The 11009-nt window shown below is 38.0% G+C and overlaps 4 protein-coding genes across 8 annotated transcripts in view; 2 read left to right on the top strand and 2 right to left on the bottom strand.

Moving 5' to 3' along the window:
* The first annotated feature begins 451 nt into the window (after positions 1-451).
* Positions 452-3808, top strand: LOC134741976 (uncharacterized). Its single transcript, XM_063674881.1, has 5 exons — positions 452-648; positions 732-849; positions 936-1132; positions 1407-2031; positions 2307-3808. Exons 1-5 carry the CDS (start codon positions 557-559, stop codon positions 3357-3359), a joined length of 2085 nt encoding a protein of 694 aa, XP_063530951.1. The 5' UTR covers positions 452-556; the 3' UTR covers positions 3360-3808.
* Positions 3642-7252, bottom strand: LOC134741977 (uncharacterized). Its single transcript, XM_063674882.1, has 5 exons — positions 7075-7252; positions 6265-6404; positions 5572-5745; positions 4524-4678; positions 3642-3782 (listed from the first exon to the last, which is right to left on the bottom strand). Exons 1-5 carry the CDS (start codon positions 7166-7168, stop codon positions 3713-3715), a joined length of 633 nt encoding a protein of 210 aa, XP_063530952.1. The 5' UTR covers positions 7169-7252; the 3' UTR covers positions 3642-3712.
* Positions 7253-8073: 821 nt separating this feature from the next.
* On the bottom strand, positions 8074-9225 carry LOC134742526 (uncharacterized). Its single transcript, XM_063675744.1, has 2 exons — positions 9021-9225; positions 8074-8310 (listed from the first exon to the last, which is right to left on the bottom strand). Exons 1-2 carry the CDS (start codon positions 9114-9116, stop codon positions 8161-8163), a joined length of 246 nt encoding a protein of 81 aa, XP_063531814.1. The 5' UTR covers positions 9117-9225; the 3' UTR covers positions 8074-8160.
* A 413-nt stretch (positions 9226-9638) lies between these two features.
* The window catches only part of LOC134741972 (E3 ubiquitin-protein ligase HECW2), a 143880-nt gene continuing 142509 nt past the window's right edge, over positions 9639-11009 (top strand). The window contains exon 1 of one of the 5 annotated variants that reach the window (XM_063674869.1): positions 9639-9755. The gene's annotated coding sequence lies outside the window, so the exon portion shown is untranslated. The other 4 variants (XM_063674870.1, XM_063674868.1, XM_063674873.1 and 1 more) reach the window with 4 other exon arrangements.

Here is an 11009-nt window from a genome sequence, read left to right as displayed (position 1 = left end):
AAGTTTTAACACTCCAGACTACGCGGCGCGAAGCCGCGAACGCGGAGTCGAGATCGCTTATTAGCGAACTAGACTCCACACTGGCGTTCGCGGCTTCGCCCCGCGATTCGCGCACGAGTATGGAGGACCCTTAAGGTTGGCGATAATCATTTTCACATGGCGCATTTAACCCTGCTAGATTGCGAGCTACGCATGTGATCAGCATGCTCAACCTACATGCGCGAGTTACTCAAGTGTGCATGTATAGCATAATTATGAATGTATACATAAAACAGGCGTGGGCTACTTGCGCAAGAAGTATGCAGAGCAAAGAGTAGTATAATGCAGAGGCATCACTGGCATCAGGCAGGTGTTTTCAACGCCAGCTGCATCCCAACTTTTTTTTGTTTCGGTCTCACGTTTTTTTTTTCTATGGCAAGTCTAGTCGCCATCCAATGAAATCCATGCCATGCATGTTGCGGGGGTGGGTTAACTGACGGAGACGGGAGAAATGTATTTTGAGGTTATGATTGATATAATGTAATTTTTATAATTAATATAATAAGGTTCAAACAAAATGGATTATACCTTTAAGATGGAATCAGTGTTAATAGCAATAACTACAGTGCTGTGTGCTACATTACTTTTCAATTTAATATACAAACTCAGGTAAGTCACTTTAGGGTTACGCAGTCCCGCTTTCCCGCCTGATCTAATAATATCTACAACATCTTTTCTTTTTTTGTATTCAGATTAGCGCTTCCATGGCGTGTCAACTGCTGGTTTTGTAATCAAAACTTTTGGATGAAGTTTATAGTTCGAAACAGCTGGGTTTGTCCGAGTTGTGAGCAGTACAACGGGTTCACTAAGGTAGGTGATTTTTATATTTCAATATCACTACCCTTATAAATATTCAAGATTTAAATGCTAATACGTTATCATGTTATTGTTTTTAGGATGGCGACTACAATAAGCCGGTTACTAGCGTATTAAACGAATCTGCCATTAAATCACCCAAAGTCTTCCAAAGAAGTCCCCCAAAAAATGGATTGTGCAAAATGTGTAACGTAAACCAGCAACTGAAGGTCGCGCAGCTCGCCAACTTCGTTCCCATGCACGAGAACAACTTCCACAATGAAATTGAAAATTACAAGTAAGACAATGATTTCATAATTTTAATCTAAACTGCCTGAAGAAATATCTCATATGTTATCAACCTGAAATACTGATTAAGTCTGTTTTATTTGATTGGCTGATAACACACTTGGTAGTATAATAAAAATAATTTGTTAAATGATAGCAATTTGGTTTATTAGAGATAATGAAATATACCTAGCAGAAAAGTTTTCCAAGCCCAGTGGCAAAACAAAACTAACAAAATGTAAATCTTTGCTAGGCTGTTTTTAACTAAATTTATTTATTTTCAGGATGCAACTTGAAAAAGCATACAAACTATGTAGCCCTTGCAAGAAAGTTCTTCAAAAGAAATTGCACAAGGAAAAAGAAGTATTATTGGGTTCAAAAGTAAAAGAAACGAGGAGCCCAGACAGAAAGAAACAAAAAAATGAGCAGAAGAGCTCATTATTAAAGAGCTTTATAAACAGAACCTCCATACTCATTGCTTTAGTCCTAGTGATTTTAGTATCATTAGAAATATACAATAACACTAATGAATTACCAAGTACATTAATGAATTTAAAGAACATACTAACTGGACTTCTAGATAGATTGATGACCATATTGAAAATGAAACTTTTTTTGACATTCCCGACATTAGAAAATTACTCATTTGACTTTACTAATCCTGAGATACATAAGATGTTGAAGATGAAATTAAATGTGACTAATATAGGATCATTAGAGCGTTTTAGTGAAGTGACCCAGAAGGCATTAGGAGGCCTTGTATGTTTGATGCAGACAATAGGACATGTATGTAATGTGAATAAACTGAAGGATGCAGTATTGATTGATATACTCTGGTCAGTTTTTGTTGTGATGTCTGTAGCTGATAAATATGTGACCACGGAACCAATTTACATCAGTTTTATTAAGGTTGGTACAGTCATTTTATCTTGTTATATTTGTTACTAACAACTAATGCTGTTTTTAACCCTTAATACTAACAAGAGGGTATCACAAAATATACCTTTCATGTATTTGTGTGATCATATTTCCCTTTCTTTCCATTTGCATAAAATCACTAAAGATAACCTAATTATTATTTTATTCAGTTTAAACCTTGGCTGTCACTGTCATGAAGCAAGATTTGAAGAAAAAAAAACCTTTACACTGGATTGAAAATTAATAATATATTTCTCTTGTTTCAGTTGACAAGTCTATTTGCAGTATTGCTAGTTTATAAGAATATGGATAAAACTACACCTACACAAAAACCTGTAAAGATCCATATCTCTCCACGGATAAATAATCGAAGAAACGGAACACATACCTCATTCCTGGATGATGACAGTGACATTTTGTTGGAGACTGATGATGATGTGTCACTGAGCAAATTCGGATTGCACAATTTCACAGATTCTTCCACAGAAACTATCAGTCCCTTGAGTTCTAGCATGCTCAATGGTAGATGCTTCACTCCAAAGAAAAATGATAGCATTTGGAGCAAATCCAGGCTCAATTCCACATTCTGCGTAAATAGCGTCATGAGCAAAAGTCCAAGTTCCGTCTCGGATACTTTGTTTACTAAACCTTCTTTCAATAACTTTCGAAATCTGAAGGATGACTCTGATTCTGATTTAGACGAAAGTATAAGCTCGTTGTGTATTAGTAGTCCGAAAAAATCAAGTCAAAAGGGCAATTCAATATTTTCTCTTCGCAAGTTCACTGCCACTCCTAGTTTTGTCGCTCCGGCGCCGTTGAATCGTTGCAGACCATTGATATCTCCTAGTAAACTTGGGCACAGTACGTCATGGGTCGCGGGAGGCTACTGGGGATCAGAAGGCGAGAGGCCGATCTTCAGCGTGAATGGAAGTCGCTCGTCAAGTCAGAGCTCGGGGTTTGAATCGCAGGCGTCGAGCGCGAACCAGCGCATCATGTCGCAACCGCCGTCGCGCGAGGAGTCTGTCTGCGGAGATCCTGCGGCGTCGCTGCTCGAGCGCTTCCAGAATTGTAACACGGGAGGTTACCCTAGTTACCAGTCTCCAGCTAGCTTCACGCGCGTGAGCTCTCCAGTGTTTCCTCAGATGCAGTACAATGGGCACGTGCATATTCCTCAGGCCAGGTTCGCGCAGCATCCTGCGCCCTCCAGTGTGTTCTCGCAGGCCTCCCAGGCCTCGCAGCAGTACCCGCACGGCCTGCTCAAGCCCGGCGGGTCCGGACTAATCAACCTCGCTCAGCTAAGCTCGCTTAGCACCAGATAATCTCACTAGTCAGCCATTTTGACTCTTTTCGACGCTCTTGACTCATACGTATATTTTTCTTTTATTCTTTGATTCATTTTTTCTAGTATGGTATACTGCCATTATAATAAGCGGACTCGTTAAGTTAATGTTAGTGTTTAAGCAGTTGTAAGGTTTGAGACTAAACCCTAGTGTTAATTAAGTTGCTGATCTCGCTGCCATGATGCCAGTCGTGGCTGATTGTGAAAGCATGAAGAATTATTGTATTGTTACTAAATAATATGAGGACGTCACTGTCCTCGTCTTGAACAAAATGTGATATTTTAAAAGACTAGTAATTTTCTAAGATGAGAAAGAAATGATTCTTGATGTTATCATTGTTTTTTTTGTTTTGGTTTAGCCAATGGTTTTGTCATTAAAAATCGGAAACCTTTTGTAAAGTTCCTGCAATAAAAACATGTTGTAAAATATCGTTCTTTTTCTTTCAATATAGGAAATTGAACAGCGAAAAGTGGACAGCGCTCATAGCCATCTATGTGCGCGACTTGGACGCCAGCCATATGCGGCGTCGGCCGTAGCCGTTATCGGCCATAGTAGACTTATTGACTATCATCGCATCGCTTTCACTACTCAATTTCGCAGTAAACTGATACCGTCAAACGCCTACTGCGGCACACGCCTCGCACATAGACAACGTATTTACGCGATTAGCATGGATTAATTTTGCATACCTAATTTCGTATTTACGCGATTAGCATGGATTAATTTTGCATACCTAATTTGCCAATTATAATTTCTTTACCCGGCAAATTTCTCATTCGCATACAGCCGTGCGCCGTAGTGGACTCGTGATTCGGTTCTCGGCGAACACAAGACTTAATCTGATCTCATTGAAATAAAAATATATGTGGATACTATTCGAAGAGGGAAAACGAATAACGCAAGCATCGCTTCGGTAGTAAACCCGCTCCGGGCGCCCTGTACACTCTTGGCGAGCGGTCGGGTTGAGCTGGAGCGAGGCCAGAAGGGTCGCTGAAGATAGGAAGGTGTGGCGCGAGCTTGAAGGCTCTTATTGCACCTCTGGGACGGTGCCATATAGGACAACAACAATAATATGGACAGGTTTGAAGTTAATGACAAAAAGTTAATTTCATAGCGTATAAAACAAATTTCAATTTCACTTACGAATTCCTGGCCTTCCGTTCGCACCTCTGCAGGTACTGATGAGGCCGCGGTGGTAGGTAGGTGTCATCATACAGCGAAGACGCGTAATCAGATACGTCAGTGCAGGCCCACTCATGCTCTTTGAACCTTTTTAGACCCCATTCGGTCTTGTTGCCCTGGTAAGCAGAAATATACAGTACCTAACTGACATGCAAGAATGAGGGCTACCGCGTTTAATTTCGCCGCTAGGGGCGCGAGTGTAGATGTTTTGGGGCTGAAATGCATCGAAGTTTTGGGGTTATCGCTTTTTTATCGGGAATTTACACTTCTTATTCATAATTTGTGTTAAATCTTTGTCCATCTTTGATTAATCATAGTAAACAATAGATATACTTAGCTCAATAAATGTTAGTGGTTTAAAAAAAGTGCAAACTAAAATATATGCAAAATTAAACAGGTTGAAAAAATGAGACATTTATTAGACGTTAAAATACTTATGTATATTAGAACGTACCTATTGATTTTATAAAAATAAGCATAGAAGAATTTTGAGATCTGTTTTTCTGGACCTACATCTACAGTAGCGCCACCTGGTGAGCTCAAAAACGGTAGCCCTCATTATGTAGCCGATGGTAGCCGTCACGTTTCGCCAATGAGACTGATGCCAAAGAGCTTCACCGCTTGCGTGCAGCGCAAATTGGACAGTTAATATAGATGGCGCTGCACTGCGCCTGTTTTGCGTTAATTAATCATTTCTAACTAGATTTCTTGATGTGAAATCAGGCTCGGGCCCGTAGAGGACCATCTACATCAACTGCCCAAACTAGTCTACAATATTATCACGCTTTTTGTATCATATTTATAAAACCTATAGTCATGTTAACAGCTGTTGGATCTCCGAATAATAATAAATATTATGCACTACTATACTATACCTACACACGTCATGTACCTATTCCATTATTTCCACTGGTATTCAGTGGCGAAGCGTCTACAGAACTCGATTTCAACAATATTGTGTCTTATGTCTTATTCTACACGCTCTTAGAGGTTAACTAATAGAACATACGAAGCACTCCATATTGTCCGGCTGCGGGTACCACTGGTGCTTGCAGCGCCGGTAATACCGCTGCACGGGCCCACATATAGGCTTCGGCTGGTGGTTGAACACCAGATCGTTGGTCGTCATGAAGTTGCCGCAGTTTTCGTGGCTGTCGTGGCGGTATACTATTTCCACGTTGCCCTTAAGGAAATAAGCAGATCTTAGGTATGTTGAACAAAAGCTGGAGGGACGCTGCAATACGATGAAGGACCATAGGTTATACGTATCCTATCGTGGCTCACGTATTGCGGCGGACAAGAGGGATCTTGTCAGTTAGGTACTAAATTCAGGAAGGTGCAGGTTCGGCAAAAATGCTTTCGTTTATAATATGTCCGGGTGTTCTCAGCTACAGGTCGCAACCGATTCTCGCGAAATTTTATGAGCAATAATAATATAATTATATAGTTTTTTGTCGATTTAGTTTTGGAAATTTTTCAAAATAGCGGAGCCATGGGGGTTTACGAGGTCTAATATTAACAATTTTGGTACAAAAGGTCCCATTATTAAGGACGTCGTTTAATTATAGGTCTAATGTCGCTTCTGGAAGTAAGTTACTTCATTCGAATAGCTACCTACCTCAATAGTTGTCCAAAGCCAACTCATAGATACCCAAAGTTAAACTATGACTGGTTATAGATTGATTAGTTTTGTATCACCTACCCGCAAACCGTTAAGTTTATTTAATCTGAACTCAGGCTGTCGGGATTCGGGCTTCAACTTTTCATAGTCGATTTCTTCTTTAGGTGGGAAGTATAAGGTGCCTTGCTTGGGGCATTCTATTCTGTCTTCTACCCAGTTGCCTGGACAAAACAGTCAAATTTGTTGCGTATTTTATGGTACCTAAGGGCTAATAGGTACGAGTATAGCCGAGAGGTCCTCACAAGGCAGGTAGGTTAAGTTTAGCTAGTAATCTTGTCGTGAACCAATTTCCAAATGCTCAACCTTCTTTGAACAGTTTGAACTCACTGAGAAAACCTTCCGTTTCTTAAGCTCGAAATAACAATCTGTGCACGAACTGAATGTTACTGTTGAACGACCGGTCTGGCCTAGTGGGTAGTGACCCTGCTGCCTGTGAAGCTGATGGTCCTGGGTTCGAATCCCGGTAAGGGCATTTATTTGTGTGATGAACACAATATTAGTTCCCGAGTCATAGGTGTTTTCTATGTATACATATAAATATGTTGTTGTAGTAAGTATATCGTTGCCTAGCACGCCATATTACAAGCTTTGCTTAGTTTGGGGCTAGGTTGATCTGTGTCAGATTTCCCCTAATATTTATTTATTTATAAAATAAACTTGAAATTCTAAGACGGATTTAGGGTAACCCATAGCGTATGTAATACGGCCAACACAGTTCTCCAAATAACGGCTCGCGAAAAGAAAGCAAAGGCTTCACCGTAGCCCTCTGATCAAACAGTTAGGAGACCGCTGCTCTATTATATAGTACCTATTGTACACTTAACAACTTACCTAACAGAACTCCATTGCTAAAGACCGGCTGCGGCCTCAGAGCAATGGCGATGGCTTCAGCTCGAGTCGGGGATTTTGGTCGAGTACTTATCATTTTACAGTATTTTGTAAACTAAGTTTTTTTTGCTTGAATGATTTGTTAATATAAAACAAAATAGAGCTTTGGGACTAAATAGCAGAATTAGCTAAGAAAATAAAGGAAGTAAATTACAAAAAAAATCTTGTTTACTTTGCCTCATGGAGACTATATAACTTTGCCTGTTTGAAGTTTGTACTAATAATTGACAGCTGTCTATTGTTGATGTAGGCATAGAGAGAACAAACGTAGCTTTCAAAGTTAGTTTTAAAAAGGTTGTAACACTTGTAACATAGCTTACAACCGCGGTCAGCCTTTCTATTTTCTAGTTTCCAAAAGGGTGTGAATCAGCCGATTCAATTTAAGGATATCACAATAAATGCTACAAATGATGTATGTTGTGTTTATGATGTGTTTTCCTCCACCGAAAAGCTAGTAGTAAATATCAAATGATATTCCGTACGTAAGTTCCGAAAAAAGAATTGGTACGAGCCAGGATTTGAACCACCGACCTCCGGATTAAAAGTTGACCACTTTGCCAGCACCGCTTGAAAATGTAATTCACATTTATATCAATAGACTAATCAGCATTAGTATCAACATTTTTTTCTCAATACTAGCTTATTAAATTTTTATATCAAATGGTACAGTTATGTGTAGGCAGATACTTGACAGGTCAAACAGACATACTTTAACCCTTGGAGTCCTGGAGCGCCCCAGTTTCCAGAACAGAGTTTCAGAACTCCTGTACTATTAACTATGGACATACCATGTGACCATAGGGCACTCCATGGTTTAATACGCACGCACCAGAGAGTAGAACAGCTACATTCTGTTAACAGATTAAAAGTGTCTACTCCAGAACACACAGTCACTATGGCCGAAATTGGTCAGGAGTAGTATTTAGAAGTAGTAGACTAAAGTACTTTAGAAAATATATTTAATTCTTCAGCCTTCAAATAAACATAAATTTATCAAACTAGGTTGGTGTTTTCCTTAAGATAACAATATCATTCGGTCTCCATGTTCATTTGCAGGTTGGGGTCAGGCAGGGCTCGGAGCAAGGCATTCAGCTGGCTCTCCAGGGGGCCCGCCTGGCTCACAATCCTCTTCATGTTATTCGCTATTTGCATCAAATCTTGGTTTATTGACTCCATTCCCTGTATCATACATAAATATAAGTATTTTCATTAATTTAATTTATATATTTATAACATAGCCTCATAAAGCTGTGTATTCACTTTGAAGCAATCATTTTGTTTTGAGCAAATATTTGCTCATACCATTGACTACTGGAGCAAGTGTTTCAATTAGCCAAAAGAACGAATGATTGCTTGCTCGGAACGGTTCAGAATACTAATAAGTGAAAATGCAGCTTTGGGCCCATACCAGAAAAATAGCTAAAATTTGCCAGTGAAATTTGGACCAATAGTGTAGTAAATAGTTGACTTTGCTTTATTAGAGAATTGAACGAAAAAAAAGGAATTCTATTTCGATTTCTGAAAATTTCAATTTCAACTAACTTAATAAATACTATAGGCCTTGGGCCTTATGAGGATAGGGTACTAACTTTAACATAAGGTTTTGACTATTGTAAGTATGCTTTATTACACGACTGTCCAAAAAAAGGAGTGTATTTTTAAATGTTATGTTTTATAGAAAGTTAAGAAGTTCCATACGTCTAACATAATGCTTTAATAAAGAACTTTGTTATTGTTAAAATGCACCCTTATCATATAATTTTTACCCCTCCTCCCATTCAGAGCGTTAGGAAAAATCTGTTTTTCCCAACATTTAACTGAGTATATAAAAAAAACAATGGTTTGCCGAAGAAATCTAAGTTTCAAACAGACCCCAAGAATTCACTTACCTCAATAGCAGACAAATACATTTGGGAGATGGTCCGGTCATTACAGGTTATAAACCCGCTGACGCTCGATTCGCAGTCCGATGCCATGGAAGTCATTGTTTTTATTTAAATGTTAATTGTTTGATAAAATTAATAAAATAAACTACTTTCGTTATGCCAGTAAAATAACCACAAAATAACGAACGAAGTAAACAAAGTTCGAATTGACTGACTTTGACACTGACATCTTTAAAACGTTTTTTTTTATAGGTGTGACTATGGAGTGTAGAAGTAAAAGGAGGAAAATTTAATGAAATGAAATAAAATTATAAATTTAATTGCAATAATATAAAATCTATACAATGATTTAAAAAAAGTTCGGAATACTGCAAACGAAATAAAATACACCCCTTGGTGACATTGAAGTTACCATAAGCCTCCTCCACACGTGCGCGAACCGCGAAGCCGCAAACGCGAGTGTGGATTCTAGTTCGCTAATCAGCGAAATCGACTCCACACTCGCGTTCACAGCTTCGCGACGCGTAGTCTGGAGCGAGCTATAGATATTATTATTTTGCTGTTTCATCAGAAACTTCTTTTAGGAGAGTATGGTTTTTGAACGAATCGCTCAATGTCAATGTCATTCACCTGCAATAGGGAGAAGTATGGATTTTGGCGAAAATTTTATTACAGCCTACAAGCGACGAAGTTTTGTTGCAATCGTGATTTCTGTGTGAAAATTTAAGAATTAGCATTGTATACAGTGTTCCCTCTATAGTAATACAGTGTTTGTTGATGTATGTCTGGTGTTCCCATTCCTACCCTATCATTTTATCCCGATACTTCTGAAATTATTGATTAATGTTTTTCTGTATTATTTACTTCAAAATTAGTACCTTAAAAATAATTATAACGAATATTTCGTACCGGTAAGGTGAATACTCATTTTCGTAATTATTATAGAAGTAATAGTAGCCAGTGTTTATATACAAAAGCTGTTTTATTTCATTAAAACCTGTAGAGCAAATAATATTTTAGACCAGATATAACACTATTTTTAAGGAAGTTAAAGTGCCATTATCGTCCTAAAATAACTTTCTATTAACACTAATTCATAGTAAAATGACTAATGGTAACAGTTAAATTTATCATGCTGGTATGAATCTATTATATATTATTTCCCTATGTAGTTGTTGTATTAGAAAAGAATATTCTGGACATTTATGGGTTTCTTTTGACATCTTAAAAGTGGTAATTTTACTTATAGCGAAAGACTAAGGGTTATCAGAGGCTAGCAACACATAAGTGGCTCCTCTGATGTTGCTTATGTCCATGGGCGGTGATGACTGCTTCCCATTAGACGGCTTGTCTGCTCGTTTGCTTCCTATAACATAAAAAAAGACATATTTTAATAATAATTAATCTTATTTGTCGATAAACTGACCAGCAGTTGTGTTGTACCCATTCTCTTTTATTTATACACTTTTTTCATCATTATTTTTTGATTCACTTTTTATAGTCTATTTTAAACTTTTGTAGAATATTGCTATTTCCATAACAAGGTTTATTCGATAAATATGGCAATTTACTTAAACTATCAAAATTAATATAATCGAAGTCGAAGTTATATATTTTTTGAGTTAAGGGGCCTACTGACTATCAGTCCACCAGACATATCAGCCTGTCAGTTGTTCGGAACTGTGAAATTTTTTTTCTAACTGACAGGCCGATTAAATTGTCCGGCGGACTGATAGTCAGTGGGCCCCTTAAAAGTGAATTAATATGTAACTTAGAAACCATGACAAAGTTTGAGAACAACTGGTATATATTAAAAAAATATGATTCCTCTGTGCCACTCAGTACCTTGTCACAATGACTATGATATTTGAACCCTCTTTGATAAGAAGTGGCATAAATTCAAATTCCTTGACAGTATCTAAAAATAGTCATCTGCTGACATTTGAATGTTCAAAAATATTATAGCAAATCAAAAAATAGTGGACTTTTTAT

This window comes from Cydia strobilella, chromosome 6, assembly GCF_947568885.1.
Source record: "Cydia strobilella chromosome 6, ilCydStro3.1, whole genome shotgun sequence".
NCBI classification, from domain to species: Eukaryota; Metazoa; Arthropoda; class Insecta; order Lepidoptera; family Tortricidae; genus Cydia; species Cydia strobilella.
This window is presented reverse-complemented; position numbering and strand designations above follow the sequence as displayed.